Here is a 15,707-nt window from a genome sequence, read left to right on the forward strand (position 1 = left end):
TAGGTTACAATCTTAGTTGTTGAGATGAAGCGGACGGACTAAGATTGCTGGAGAGAAGGAGAGGAGATAGGCCATCGTCTTAGGTGGACGTACAAAATAACAACTTTTGCGAGCACAGATTGGCAATGAACTTCTCTATCTCAAGCAGTGTATACGCCACCTGTGCCATGACTAGACCCAGGAAAGGATGTGGATCTAAGATCAATTTTTGGGGATTTAGAGTCCCTTATTTATAGGCCTAGTCCATGAGGCTGTGACTGAGAAGCGGTCGGTACATGTCTGCTTGAGATAGGTTCGTGCATTGCATTGTTATCATTTATTATTCATTGTACAGATATTGCTAAGTAGTATGTACAGAAATTATTAATATACAAAAATGACAATGTGTTTTTACAAAATGAAGTGATTTATAAATTTGAGAGCTTCGGTGAGGCTCGAGGTGGAGCGCTCTGGTGAGTTGTGGTCGCACCCTTGCTCCCTCTCGCTACAGGACTCCCCTCCTTGATGACGGAGTCATAGGGATGTTCGGGCGTTGCTGTAGTCGATGTTGTCAAAGAAGTGGACTAAGAGTTTGACTGATCGTCTTGATTGAGTCCAGTTTTTATTCTTCCTATTTGGAGAATATTTTGGTCTTCCTAGTTGGAATGTACGCTGTTCATCTTGCTTCGGGTTTACGTTGTTCTTCTCTATTCGAGTGTGTGTTGTGTTTCCTTAATGGGTTGTAACTTTCATTGTAGTTATGGTTGCCGCTATTTGCAGCGTTGGTCGCCTCAAGTTGAAGCATACTCGGAACTGATCTTCCCCCACCTACTGTTCCTATCAAAGTCGGAATTATGTGTGTCTCCGGGGTGAAAAGATTGAAGTTCTGATGTGGGCGATGAGTTGCTCCACGTCTTGTTGATTTGTATTCTCCTAGGTGGTGCTGGTAGGTAGTAGTCCCAGTAAGGTCAGAAGGAGAGAACATCAGCTGCACCAGTTTGTGTGCCACGATGTGCGAGCAGGCTGGATGACTTCGGTGTTTCGCTGAAGGTAAAGTCGAAGCATCTAAGGTGCCTGATGTCGCTAAGTGAGGCGGTCATGGTGAGATCCTATTCGGTTATCTAGCACCAGATGTAGCCATGTGAGGCCGGTCGGCGGGAGCTCTTCTTTAGTTGGAGCGTCTCTGCGCCAGTCGGGGCCATTAGTTGGTGGGCGGTCGGCGCGATGCTTGCTAGGGATTTAGCATCGGTGCGCCAGTCGTGGGCCATGAGCGGCAGGTTGGCGGGATGTCTCGATGTACCTTAGGTGGTGGGCGCCCGTACCAGTGTAGGAGGTCCGCTAATAGGTATTGTTTTGTCTTCGTCAGCGATAATCTAAGGTCCAGTGAAGAAGTTGTAGAAGCATAGATCCTCATCTCGGGTGACTTCGTTATGGGTACGCCGGCTGTACCTGCGAAGTCCGAGGGAGTTCTGCGCTGTCCTATACAGACTGGTAGCAGGGAAACAGAGGCTTCGGTCTTCTTGTTTACCTACAGCAATATGCAGATGATACTGGGAGAGATTGATGGATAGGGGAAGGTTATTAATGTGAATAGCTAATGGAATGCAAACATATTACATAATAAAACCAGTATGTTCACTCCTTTTCTATATATATATTATATATGGAATGGATATATATACATACATACTACACATTTTGACTTTTTTTCAATTTTATTAGATTTAGTTATTTAATAAAAACAAGTTTTAAAAATATTTTAAGTTAAAATAGGTTATTAAACATTCTGAATATGTTTTGGGAAAACATTATTTTTTATGGTATAGTCCAATCATATAAACCAGATTACGTCAATAAACAAAATGTTAATTTCTTTTGCAGCATTGATAGATGGCTAGTGCCTCCAAAACCAAAAGCAGCACAAACTTCAACATTAGCAAGATTAAGCTCTCTAAGACCTTATCAGCTTTCTCTTCCATATATTAAAAATAATTACGTGTTTCTTATTTTTGCAACATTAATTTTTTTTATCAACCTCATATTAATTATACAGAGAATGATTCAATATAGTGCTGCAAACTTCTTTGTTATTTGTGCACGAGCATGTGGTAAGATATAATATAGAGATAAGTTTTTAATATTAATAAAAATAATTAATGTTTTTATCATTGATCAATTTTAAATTATGTTAATTAATGTATCTATTATAAATTTGTCTATATAGGAATTAATATTCTGAAAAATATATGCTATCCTGATAAGTTAAAATATTATTGGACGAATTGCTTAGTTTTCATAGAATTTATAATTTAATCAGAAATGTCATTACCAATAACAAGTCTTTCTTAAAATTAATTTCAACACTTTAAATCCTTTTTTTCTTAATATATTATAAAACTGTAATCTAAATCATGTGTGAGAAGCGATGGAGTGCGAATTGTTTAAAAACAGAAATACATTACTGGTGAATGCAACTTCGCATTGTGTTATTATAAAAATTTAATTGTTAATAAATTAACAAATAATCTGTACTACTTGTATTGTAAATTTAATTAAGATAATTAAAAAAATGATGTATAATAAACTTTACAGAAAGACATACTACTGACTTGGTAGCATATTGTTGGAATATTATCAGGAAAATAAGTAAAGTTCTTCTTAAAAAGTCAATTTTTATTTTGTAAGGGTATAAAGTTTAATTAATTATATTTTTTTATTAGTTTCTAAGAAATAATATGACCCCTAAAATGCTTATTCTCTACTTCTTTCTTTATATTGGACGATGTTTCGAACCATATGTCCATTTTTAAGACTTTTATTATATTTATTTTCATTTTTCGTGCAGTTGTTAATGTGTCATTATTATAAAATTTCCTTATAAGCATATCATTCATACTTATCAGACTTGTTTACTACTTACAGAATATCTCTTATATTTTCTGCCCTACTTATTAAAATTTAATTTGTTTGAGTATCATTCATTCCTAAAAATATAAATTTACTTTAGCTCATCGTTTGCTTTTTCTTTTTTCCAAAGAGTCTTTAATAGGTAGCAAGAATACAATATTTAGTACTGTTTAAATATTGTGTACTTTTCCACACTTTTATCAAGTTAACAAACCTAATGATTAAATTTTGTTTTCTTAACAGGTCAATGTTTGAACTTCAATTGTATGTTTGTCCTTGTTCTAATGTTGCGTCATAGTATTACATTCCTAAGAACAAGAGGATTCAGTAATTTCTTACCACTTGACCAACACATTTATTTTCATAAAGTGACTGGAGTTTGCATTTTTGTATATAGTGTCATTCATACTATAATGCATTTATTTAATTTCAGTAAGTAAATCATTAATACTATTATCAGTACTTACTATCTTATACTTACATACCTGGTATTGGTATTGGTAGCTAGTGAAGGGAACTTGTCCATCAAGTGGGCCTAGTGGTCCTTTTTGCCTACTCCTGGTGGCTGGCTACTTTGAAGTTGCCTAAGGTGGGAGTGTCAAGATTCATTTTTTTGGGAATGCCGAGAAATAAATATTAACTGCCCCAGGTGGGAATCGAACCCACATAACCTGAACCTGGGGGTTAGGTTGTTGGGGTGTAAGCCAACACGCACGGCCGTTGTATCCCTTTACTTAGATACTTACTATCAGTAAGTATTTCATTAATACTATAATATTTGTATAAATGCTTTTGTTCTAAATATATTTTATTTATTCTATTATAGAGCTATCATAAGTGAGCCTGGATTTTTATGTAAATGCATATTTTGTTTGTATGCATTTTGTAAACAACTGATCAAATATGTTTACAAATTAGTTATTCAGGTGCAATCATCCAAGTTTTATTTTGCATATTTGAGAATAAATGCATATAATCACATATTTTGATGATTACAATAAATTATGAGGAAAAAATAAAAGTTGTTATACTTTAAGTTTTATTTATTTTTTTTTTTGACAAAATTCCAGATTACGATAGTCGGTCCATTTTCAATTAACAAATAAATGAAATAATACAACCTTCTATCATAAAATTCTAAGACTTGGATTAATATGAACAAATTAAATCTTTCTATAGGTTATAGACTCTATAGATTTATTTTGTTTCTTACTTTCTTTAAAAGTAGTAATATTTAATATTGCTTAAAACTCCATTAGTAATTATATTAAATTTATTGTAAGTAGAAAGCTTGAATTTAAATCTTTAATTTTAGATAGACAGAGATAAGACCAAGAGTGTAGAAAAGATATATGAAATAATAAATAGTATATAATGAAACAATGCTAAGAAATAATCCCACTTTCACTATCACTTATTTGAATTTTTAGTCAACTAAACACCAAAAAATTCAGAAAATAAGTTATTTGTTCAATGAAAGTTTCTTATTATTAAATCAACTTAAAAGCAGTGTAATTCACATACCAAGTAATGCAGGAGGAACTTTGTATCAACAATTGTAACAAAACAATGTATATATAAAATGTTTTTATGAAAAATGAGGGACTCTATATTCTAGGAAATATTAATAAATTTTAAAATGGGAATTATTCAATTGTTCTTAGTGACATTTACCAAAACTTGATAGTTTTAATTGCATATAAATTTCTACTCTTTGCATTTTTTGATAATGTAGAAAGATCATTTTATAATTGTAAAAATATTTTAAAGAACAGAAGATTAGGTTTTGTATAAATAAATTTAGAAATGCATTTGATAATTAATCAAAATATTTTCTAGGTATTAATGTTGTAAATGATCAAACAATCAATACTGGAAATTACACATTAGCTGAATGGATTTTGACAAACAGGCCTGGACTTTTTGGCCTTGTACCTGGTGTTGCGAATCCAACTGGAGTTGCTTTGATTATTATTCTTATAATTATGTTTATATGCTCTCAAGCTTTTGTGAGAAGAGGTGGCAGCTTTGAGGTATTTATATTTTTTTATTAGAGATATTTCAACAAATTTATGAATTTTAATTATACTTTCTCAATTCTTTGTTAGAAATATATTTTAATTTTATTGTAATAATTCAATGGTGACATTTTCATAATTGACCAATATTGGATTCAGCTTACTATTGTAATCTTCTATTTGATTATCTTTATCTAGTTGAGTCTCTCAGGCAACATAGCTTGGCAAATTTGCTTTTGGTTTTCTATCTTCCTTGTTTTGTTTTGTTTTTTGTACTAGGTTACATTATTTTATAGATTTTAGGAAGTCAGGAATATATCACAGAAAAAAATTATCATTCATGTCTAAAGTACCTTGGTTTAATCAAACAGAATAAAATGATTCAGCAAGAAAATGCTGCTATCCGTCGTTCATGATTATTCTAAGAAAAATTCTCAGAAATGGAGGATTATCACACCTTACTGCTCTCTCCTTACAGCTACAATGTTGTGCCATCTGACACAACAAGGATCTCAAATCTGTTATGGATAAGGGAGGGTTTTATTACAAAAGAACAAAGTGTATACGTTGCACTAATGGAAGCTACCAGAGAATAGACCTAAAACAAAGAAACAGTGTAGCTGTCCAACAGTCAGCAATAGTATTGCCATCAATAATGTTTGTCTTATTCAAAATTATATTTACAAAGTATTCACATTACAAATAAACAATTTTAATAAAAAATCAAATAATAAAACCAATGTTCTACAACAAAATCAGGATGTGAGTTTTTCACCTATTCCCCTCCCTCAAAGAACTGGTATCATCACCAAATTCAATTTCTGGTTAAAGATAGTAAAAATAATTAGCAATTGAGGCTAATATTTAAAGGAATAATTTTATTATGAAATTTAAATAAAACTTATTTTATGCTCTAAGACTTTTGTAATAACCTAGTATTTTATTTTTCAGATATTTTATTGGACACATTTATTGTACTTACCATTTTGGATTCTTCTGCTCCTTCATGGACCCAACTTTTGGAAATGGTTTATTATTCCTGGAATCATATATATAATAGAAAGAATAATGAGATTTTCTTGGATGAAATCAGAACGAGGCAAAACTTATATCAGTTCAGGAATATTATTGCCTTCACGTGTTACACATCTAGTTATTAAACGTCCTCTGCATTTTGATTTCCATTCTGGTGATTATGTGTTCATCAATATTCCTGCAATTGCAAAATATGAATGGCATCCTTTTACAATTAGTTCAGCACCTGAACAAGAAGGTAAACAAAATTATTTAATATTATGGTGTGTGTTCAATTCACTATAATAGTTCAATTTATAAGGCCCTTATTTCTCAATTATTTTCTAGCTAATTTTATATATTCCTAATAAGGTGTTGATATCTCTAAGTTTTACAACTTAAAAATAATGAGTAAAGAAATAAAAAGTGACAAAATAGTGCTGTAAAACACCCAGCTATTAGAAAAAGTGAAGTGAGAGTTCATATTTATTGTTGCTGTTTATTATTTTCAACACCCTTATGTATTCTACAATAGGTCAGGAAGGATGGGTGATCGTACTGGCTACCAAACTATTCTAACCAGAGTAAAAGTTACAAAGGAGAAAGGTCTAAGGAATGAAATGCATAAGATCAGAGTTGTTCAATTATTTCCTAATTATTTTTGTGGGGAATTCACTATCACTACGAAGGGTCTCATTTAGTTACCCCTATAGGGTTAGATGAGTTCTCACTCTACACATTCCTGCATGTTTCAGTAATATCTACACATTATACATCTAATGCCATCTGGGTTCCCCTTTAGATCTGGTAATGTTCATACATAAACCTTTAATGGGCCTCAGTAATCTTCCATCCCAACTATCTTTCAAATTCTATTTTTTTTTTTCATAATTTCAAAATTTTTAGATCCCAAGTACCAGAAACATGGACACTTTTAAAATATAGTTCTATTCAGTAAATAGCGAGCCATATAATTTTTCGTAATGTTCATCATCAAATCAAAAATTGTTGGGATCAGGAGTAGTGAACCTGTATACTGTGTATGTGGACCTTTATTTATACGTATATATGCAAAGGCAGCTATGATAAGTTTTGATTTCTTTTAGTTGTGATGCATTTTTCTTGGGTGATTAGTAAATTTAAAAAACTTATCCTTATTTTATTATATATCTTTTAAACTATCTTCTTAACATTTGGTTTTATCTTTTAAAACAGGCTCGTTTTTAATATTTTGTATTTTTAAAAAGTGAAAATCTATACTTGTTGAATAACTCTTTTCCATTATTTTTATTTTATAAAACCTTGAAGATTAAAATTTATATTTTATTAATATTAACTTAAAATGTTTTAGAAAATATTTCTGATTTATATCTTTTTTACTCCTATATGTTGATTTATAGGATATATGTGGTTACATATTAGAGGAGTAGGAGAATGGACAAATAGGCTTTACAATTATTTTGAAAAAGAGCAAGAAAAATTGCATAGCATTAGAGAAGATTTACCTCAAACCAACACAATACAAAAAGCTTCTAATGGTGCTGCATTAAATGAAAACAAGACTATTAAACGTATTCAAGAGTAAGTAGTAATTTAATAAAAAAAAAAAAAAAAAAAAAAAAGGCTTTAGTAATAAACTGACAGTATGACAACCTAAATTTTGAATATTTGTAAAAACTGATTCTCCAAACAAAAAAGTCTAATATTTTAAATTAAATGGAAATCCTAACTTATAGGAGTGGTCCTTGGCTTCCAGCATATTATACCGGTCGAAGCTGTATAGCTCCTTTCCAATTTAATAGTTCAAGCTTCAGTCAATTAGAGCAATAGAGAAGACTAGGGAATATAACTGTTTATTTTATTCCCTAAATATATCAGTAGTCATCCAAGAAATTTTATTGATAAATATCTATGTGCACGTCTATATTTATAAATCAATCTAGCTAAAGTAATAATTATTTATGGTTAATATATTTTATTTTTCTAGTACATACAAATGATTATTACTATTATTTTAAATGTCTATTTATTAAGGTTAAAATCTCTCTGTTTCCATACCACTTTCTCAGCTCCAATCAGATTTCTATTCCAACTATTTTACACAACCAGTTTAGCTAAAAATTAAGGAAGATATTTAGTAATCAATAGACGGGCAGAAAATAACAATTTTTGTCTTTTTTAATTTTTCAAAAGCTTTCGATTCTATTTTCCGTAATATTCTCCTGTTTAAACTCAGCAATAATTTTTTACCCCACAGCACTTTAAGCTGGTTTAACATCTTTTTTCTCATTCATTCTTAGTATTCCCTTGGGTTCCTTCTCTCACCAACGTTTTTTTTTTCTAAATATTTTTTTACATTTCTATCTTGGGTTTTCATAGTGAGATATTCTTCTACCTTTTTTTCTCCACAGGATCATTTTCTTTTTTCTTCTTTCTATTATTCCAGAAAACATCTTAAGAAAGAGTGACATCCCATTACAAAAAAATAGAGGTACATATCCATTTATTTGTTCATTTAAGTTTATTCATTTCTCTATCAAGCTTCTCTCTCTTGAACAGACATCATTTTCTTAACTTCACCCATGAATGTATAATTCTGTTAAAGGTGTGAACAAAATTCTGTTTTAGAAACTGTTTGGTCTCTTCATAACTTCAATATTTTCCCAAACTAACTACGATCCAAGTTCTTTTCTATGTCAATGGTTCTCTTTTTATTTAACTCCAGTACTTATATAAAGTCACAGGAATCCTTAGATATGGCAGAGGAACTGTAGAGACTCATCAAAGTGTTTCTTCAGAGCTTCATAGCTTTTCCTATTTGGTAGTCCACAGCAAGCACTCATTTCAGGCTATATTCATTATTTAAGAACACTTGTTTCAGATGGACTGTAACTATTATTTGTGAACATTTATTTTAGATGATGTATTTATAATTTAAGGGTCTCCTGACTGTAACATACTTTAGCTGACACACTTTTTTTGTCTTTACTTACATAATCTTTTTGCCTAAATTTAATTATTATAATTAATTATGTCTGTCAGAAATATAATTATAATCTGTCAGAAGTTATGTTTTTTCAAAATACTTCAATGAAAACCACCATGTTGAATTTTTGTTCCCGGTACTTTTTAATTATACATTGCTGTTTTTGGGTTGTTTCTTACATTTTTTCATGTGATTTACATTGGAATGCTGAATGCATAGAATGAACCAATCTTTCTACTCTGGCATGAATAGGGTGTTCGTCTGCAGAATAACCCACACTTCTTGCTGTAATTGGGATTTAGTTTGTTATAGGTATTCCTTACCTATTTGAAGTTGATCAGGACTTATCCAATCAAGATATTGAGAAATATCAGCCAGATAGCACTATCATAAACATTAAGACTTCCTAGTACATTACAAATTACTATAAAAATTAATGTGTCCAAATTCAATAATTAATTTGATGGTGTGACCCTTACTCTCACTTTATCTAGGTTATTTATATGCCAATTTAGTGGGTCAATTAAGCTATAATAATTGAATGATAAGAAATATTATAAAATAAGTGTTTCCTTAAATTTAGTGAATGAAATACAACTAGAATCAGAATTAATTGAACTGAATGAAAATAAAATTATGTACCAGAACAGTTAAAGTTTTGAAATCATGAACACTTTTTATAGCACTAATTACTAATTAATAATAAAAAAGGGAAACTTAAAATAAAGACAACTAGATTATAGTACAAGATTGAGGATAAGTTGACAGACATTGTATGGGTTGAACAATACTAATTAGCGAAAACAGAGTGTGATGTTAGAACAAATTATCAGACCAAAGAAGTAAGATATATATACTACAGAAGAAAGAAATGTAGCCTCATCCACCCCTTCCACTAATATGTTAAGTAATAAATGTGGTTCAACTATTAATTTCATCCCTCCATTCCCACCTCCCCTTACTACCAGTTGTGGTTTTAGGGAGGGTTTTATAACAAAAGACAAATAGTGTGTTGCTGAAATGGACACCAACAGCCGACTGCTCCTCTGAACAAAGGAAACAACATAGTTGTTCCATTGTCCGAAACAATGTTGCCATCAACAGTGATGCTTTATTCTTAATTGTATTTACAATTTCTTAGGTTACAAACAAACAATTTAAACCACAAATCAATTAATAAAACTTATTTTCTACAACAAAATTAAGTTAAAAAACTAATGAGAGCAAAAATTAAAAAAAAAAAAAATGTAAGGATACTCTTGAAAAATTACAAAACAGTCTCAATTCTCTCAAATATCAGTTAGTGTTTCACCAATTCAGGCATCATCAGGATATAAAATGATGACATCACATAAATGCAGACCAGACACAGTATATCTCACATCAACAGTCTAAACAATACTAATCAAATAGAGACAGTGCATGATAACAGAGCAGTTCAACATATAGCTATATGTCATGTATATAGTTGAGCACATCAGTATATGTTGAATTGTCCTGAAGTGATATACTATTAGAGTAGTTCTTTTCAAAATGCTGAAGTAAGACATGCTGCCTCTGTTCTGCATTTAGATGATCTTATCTTTTTCTACCCTGATGAAACACAAATTACCAATACATCGACAGATTATATATATTTTTTAGGATGCAATATAATGATTTACTTGATAATGAGAGTAAATTAGGCTTCCTTTGACAAAATATGTTATGTTTTTATTGTTACTGTATATTGCTATTTATTCTTTAATAATAAATGAAGTTTCTGGAACACACCATTCCAACTTCAGACTTATACATTTAAAATATTGATACTTTTATTAACTATTCAAAACTGCATATATCATTTATATTATTACTCATTATAAAATCTTTACATCAATTATTCGCATGCTCATTATTGTAACATACTCTTTATTGTCACATTTGTTAAAATTTAAACTACTTTATGTCATATATTAAAATATATTTCCAGGAACACAACACATTGGCTATATATATATATATATATCATCATCATCATAATCATTTTATCCCCTTTACCGCTTGCGGAGTGTGGGGTTACAATTTACAGAGTCTGGACCAGATATCTCGCTCTTGGACCATCTCCCTTCCCCTGCTTCAGTCCATATCCCACCTCCTGAACGCCTCCTTAACACTCTCCTCCTAGGAAATGCATGGTCTTCCTCTTGGTCTTCTTTCCTCCACGCGAGTCTCATATTAAAACCATATTAGCTTGTGCCCCTCTAAGATGCTCTCAGCCGGTTTGACTCCGAGGTTTGTCCGAATGGTACTGTTCTGTACTCTATCTCGTCTTGTCCTTCCTTCCACCTTATGAAGGTACCCCATCTCCATAGATTGGATCCGGCTCTTGTGTTTCAAGGTGAGGGTTCACAATTCGGAAGAGTAGGAAGGAACATCGATTTGTAGATCATTATTCTAGTTTTCTCATCACTTTCCTTTTGCCCAGGAAACCCCTTCGAAGTAAACTAAATATTCTTCCAACTGCATTGATTCTTTGAGAAATTTCCTCATCAATGTAGCCGCTTTTGTTGAGATGAGCACCTAGATATTTGAAATTTTGCACCTGCTGTAGTTTTTCTCCGTTCGCTCTGATCACTCTCATTATTCTCCGGGGTTTCTTTCCTATCCTCATACATCAGGTCTTTTCCGGATTAATTTTCATGTTTATCAAGGTCATTTCCTCTTGCAGAACACTTATGTTGTATTGGAGGTCTCGGTTGTTGGAAGCCAGCAAAACCAGGTCATCTGCAAAAGCCAACACAGAAAATTGTATGGGCTGTAAGTTCCTGTTTCCTAACTGAAACTGCCTTACTCTAAGTTTAGCTTTCTTTATTGCTTCATCGAGGTCTACTATGAAGAGCAGCAGGCTCAAGCAACAACCTTGACGAATACCTGATTTTTTCTCGAATTCCTGTGATATGTGGTTCCTTGTCCGAACCACATTCCTGGTTTTATTTTAAAGAGTCGTCACTGCCAAGGCAGTCCCTCGATCTATGCCTCTATCTGACAGTGCTCCTCTATGTCTTCCTTTCTAACCCTGTCAAAAGCCTTTTGAAGGTCCACAAAGCAAATTGAAAGTTCTTTATTCTTTTCGACAGCCTTCTCTGTTAGCTGTATATATATATATATATATATATATATATATAATGAATATTACCATGAATAAAATAAATCATACAGGTTCAGATAATAGGAATATATGTTTCTCCTGGACATATATTTTAATATATGGCATAGTAGTAGTTTTAATTATTTTAAATGTGACAATAGGGAGTATGACACAGTAAGGAGTAGAACAATTAATTTAAAAATTTTATTAAGAGTAATATATGAGTAATTGATACAGTATTTTTTTATAAAAGTAATTTTTTTTTACAGTGAATGCCTGAAGATGGGATGTTGCTTCCCCCAAACATAATAATTCATTAAAGGTTAGCAATATGTAAAATAAAGGGAAACGATTTGACAAAGGAAGTTTAATCAGCCCCTAGCTACCTTTTGACTTGTTAGTTTTTGATGTTATTTGGAGAGACTTAAGGCATTGTTTCTTTGTTTAGATTCAACAAATGAAAAAATCTTCATTCAAATATAAGAAGAAAAATAAATAATCTATATTTATTGGAAAATTAAATATTTTTGATAAACCTAATTATTTTTTATAACTACTAAACAAATATGTCTCAGACAAAAATTTGCAATATATATTAATTATTTTTATTTTTTAGCTCTTTAAGAAAAAAATTTGCTAATAAAGATCCAAGCTCTAGTCATTCTGATAGTTTTAATAGAATACAAGATGGCTACACCAATGATGGCTTCATCAGTAATGAAAATATACATTCCTCAACAGAAAGTGATATATCTTTGAAACCAATTAGTGCAAGTAATGGTAAGCTATTGTTTACCTCAATAGTTCCTTAGTATTATAACTGTTTGTTAAAAAGTAAATATACTAATAAATAAGGGTGATTCTCAAATAAACTGACACTTTTGAAATCTGAAAAAAAAAAAGAAATTGAAAAATTAAAGTTCATGAAAACTATTAATATATTAATACATAAGTGTCCATGACTAGAAATATAACTAATTTAATATACAATATTGTTATAGTAGTATTCATGACCACAAAATCTTATTTGTTTTGTGAGTTTTAAGATTTTTCACCTTTCTGGGATTTAAAAATAAAAATCCTTTATTCTGCAGGAACAATACACTAACAAAACTTTTATTTATTTTTCTAAACTTTTTTGTAGCATTAAGTGATGTTAAAGCCCAAAGTTTGGTCTATTATACTATATACTAGAAATAAAATCTATAGAACTAATTTAAACAGAATGGTTTTTGTACGAGGAGAAGATGGTTGGGGTACAGTCAAAATAAAACACAAATAAGTTGATGTAACTTATTTAACCATGCCAACGTTTCAGCTAGAAATAAGTCATCCACGGTCAACTATCTCTCGTAATTTAGAATGGTTTTTGATTGTAGAAAAGTATGCATTTACTTAATAATTATAATTATCTGGTAAGAATGAAAGTGGCATGAATTACTTGAGTGACGAACCCACCCTATGAAAACCATGTCATGAAACATGCGATATATTTCCTAAGTACACCACGCAAGGCCTTGGACATCTGCGGTCCGTCACGCCAATAATAATAATAATAAACTACCAATATGCAGTAATAAATATCAGTTATTTTAAACAGTTACTATAAATAGAATAACAAGAAAACTGAAAAAAAAATTATATAGAAAAAATTAAGTTTTAAATAAGATGATCAGGGAATTTTATAGGTTTTAGAAGGGTTGTTATCCTGTTGTTATTTTTTTTAGCTGTTGATAAAGATTTTGGAATAAAAATAAGAAAAATCAACATTGCAGATTCAGTATGGCAATAAAACTATTCAGTCAATTGGTTCACCTGAAACTTACTACTTAGAGATTTTTAAGACTACCCAAATACATCGGGTTGCTACATTACACAGCATACTGATCAATCCATGATCGGACATATAAAATAAAAAATATTCAGAAGTTTTTTTTTGTTTTTACAGTAAACTATTCTTAGGAAAAGAAAAAAAAAAATTAGCTGTGACAAAACAATATTGTAATATCCTCTTTTATGGGTAAATAGTTATTTTCATATATAAATGATTTTAGTTATGTTTTTATTTTATGTATCAACATTAAATATTGTTCATTTGTTTTGTTGAACCAAAAAGCAAGCTAACCAATTTTCATTGTCTAAAATAAACATGTTATTCATAACAAAGCCAAGCTGGCGGCGTATGTCCTCCAAAAAGTCCGATGAATAGTGGCCATGTTGAGCAGACTCAAATACCTTAAACTTTATTTAACTTCCCATCATAATTGTAGTTACAGTAAATTTAAGAAAAAATAGAAGTCAAGAATAAGTGTTAAAGAATAATGTTCATAAATAAAATCACATGCAAAAACTTAAAACTGTTGTGCTACAATCGATGTTTACATTGAACATCGAGAGAAAGATCACGGTTGGTCAAAGGTATTGGTTGCTTAGGCATGGGCGGGGATTGATGCTTCCTGGATGAGGAGGTCCTCATCATCTTTTGTCTAGTTTAGGCATAATAAGGGACTCTTTGTTTTGGATCGCCTGGTGAAAGGACGTCTCCTGAGAGCGGAAGTGAAGAGAATCTTTTGTTGACCTTTAGAAATAGCATTTTGGGAAAGAAGACAAAATGTTTTGTTTACAGTTAGTGAGTGTTTTTTTGTTGAGAACAAAGACATAGAGTAATTGATTAGTATTGCTCAAAATAAAATTGAAGCAGATTTGTAAATGTAGCTAGTAAATAAGTTAAAAATTAAGTATAATTAAAAAATAAGTATAAAAAATCTCATATTTATTTTAATATTTAATCTTTTTATTTGACCTTGTCATCTTCAAAACTATACTTCAGAAATGAGAATAAGTGAAAACAAATAAAATTCCTTTTATTTAAATTTAAACAATTTTTTATCATTACAATATATACTCATTGAATATATATTTAAAAAATAAAATAAAATTAACTAAGCATTTGAATTTTATTAATCAAGAATAAAATTAATTAAATTATTGTAAACAAAATTTCATATGCAGAATATTGTTATTACTTTTAACTTAACTTAATATTGAATGTTTGACTTCAGAATTTAATTAATTATTTTATATGTTATACTTTAAATTGTGTTGAAATGTTTTAAGAAATACAACACAGAACACAGTTTTGTTTTAACCTGGAGATCTCAAGGCCATCAAGAAAACAAGTTTTCTTCAACAGGCTCTCATTTGTTCAAAAAATATTTTTATGGATCAACTGGTGGGGAAAAGATTGGATTAAATTTATAATATAGTGTGAATAATCCTCTTGTTACAGATGCTGTGAATCTTTCTAATAGAAAACTTAATCCAACAAAGAAAATGCACTTTATGCTGCTCCATAAAAAACCACTCTCTAAATCACTTTCTATGCCTGATATGGATAACCGTACAAAGAAACGACAACGATTACTTGTGTAGGTATCATTCATTTTTTCAAATAATTATAATATTGTGACTAAATAAATATATATATATATATATAAAACTTACGGTTAGACTGGAAGGATTAATCAAAATAAAAAGGGGTTCGGGCAGAGTAACGACACAAGAGTATCTGAATAACTGGCTTTATTATTAGAATCATCTGGTATCTATAGACACATGGTTTGTTGTTAAACTTAAAGATAGCTAATCCTATTAGTACACAGTTCTTGTTGTT

The 15,707-nt window shown here is 30.6% G+C and overlaps 1 protein-coding gene across 1 annotated transcript in view; it reads left to right on the forward strand.

Moving 5' to 3' along the window:
- Positions 1-15,707, forward strand: part of Nox (NADPH oxidase) — a 68,415-nt gene that overhangs the window by 44,188 nt on the left and 8,520 nt on the right. The window contains exons 7-12 of the mRNA XM_067050746.1: positions 3,713-3,723; positions 4,726-4,919; positions 5,856-6,177; positions 7,319-7,499; positions 12,651-12,814; positions 15,324-15,462. Of these exons, the coding sequence (XP_066906847.1) occupies positions 3,713-3,723; positions 4,726-4,919; positions 5,856-6,177; positions 7,319-7,499; positions 12,651-12,814; positions 15,324-15,462 (1,011 nt within the window). The remainder of the gene's footprint in view (positions 1-3,712; positions 3,724-4,725; positions 4,920-5,855; positions 6,178-7,318; positions 7,500-12,650; positions 12,815-15,323; positions 15,463-15,707) is intronic.

Source organism: Halyomorpha halys, unplaced genomic scaffold (genome assembly GCF_000696795.3).
Source record: "Halyomorpha halys isolate HHAL.00 unplaced genomic scaffold, Hhal_1.1 Scaffold79.1, whole genome shotgun sequence".
NCBI lineage: Eukaryota > Metazoa > Arthropoda > Insecta > Hemiptera > Pentatomidae > Halyomorpha > Halyomorpha halys.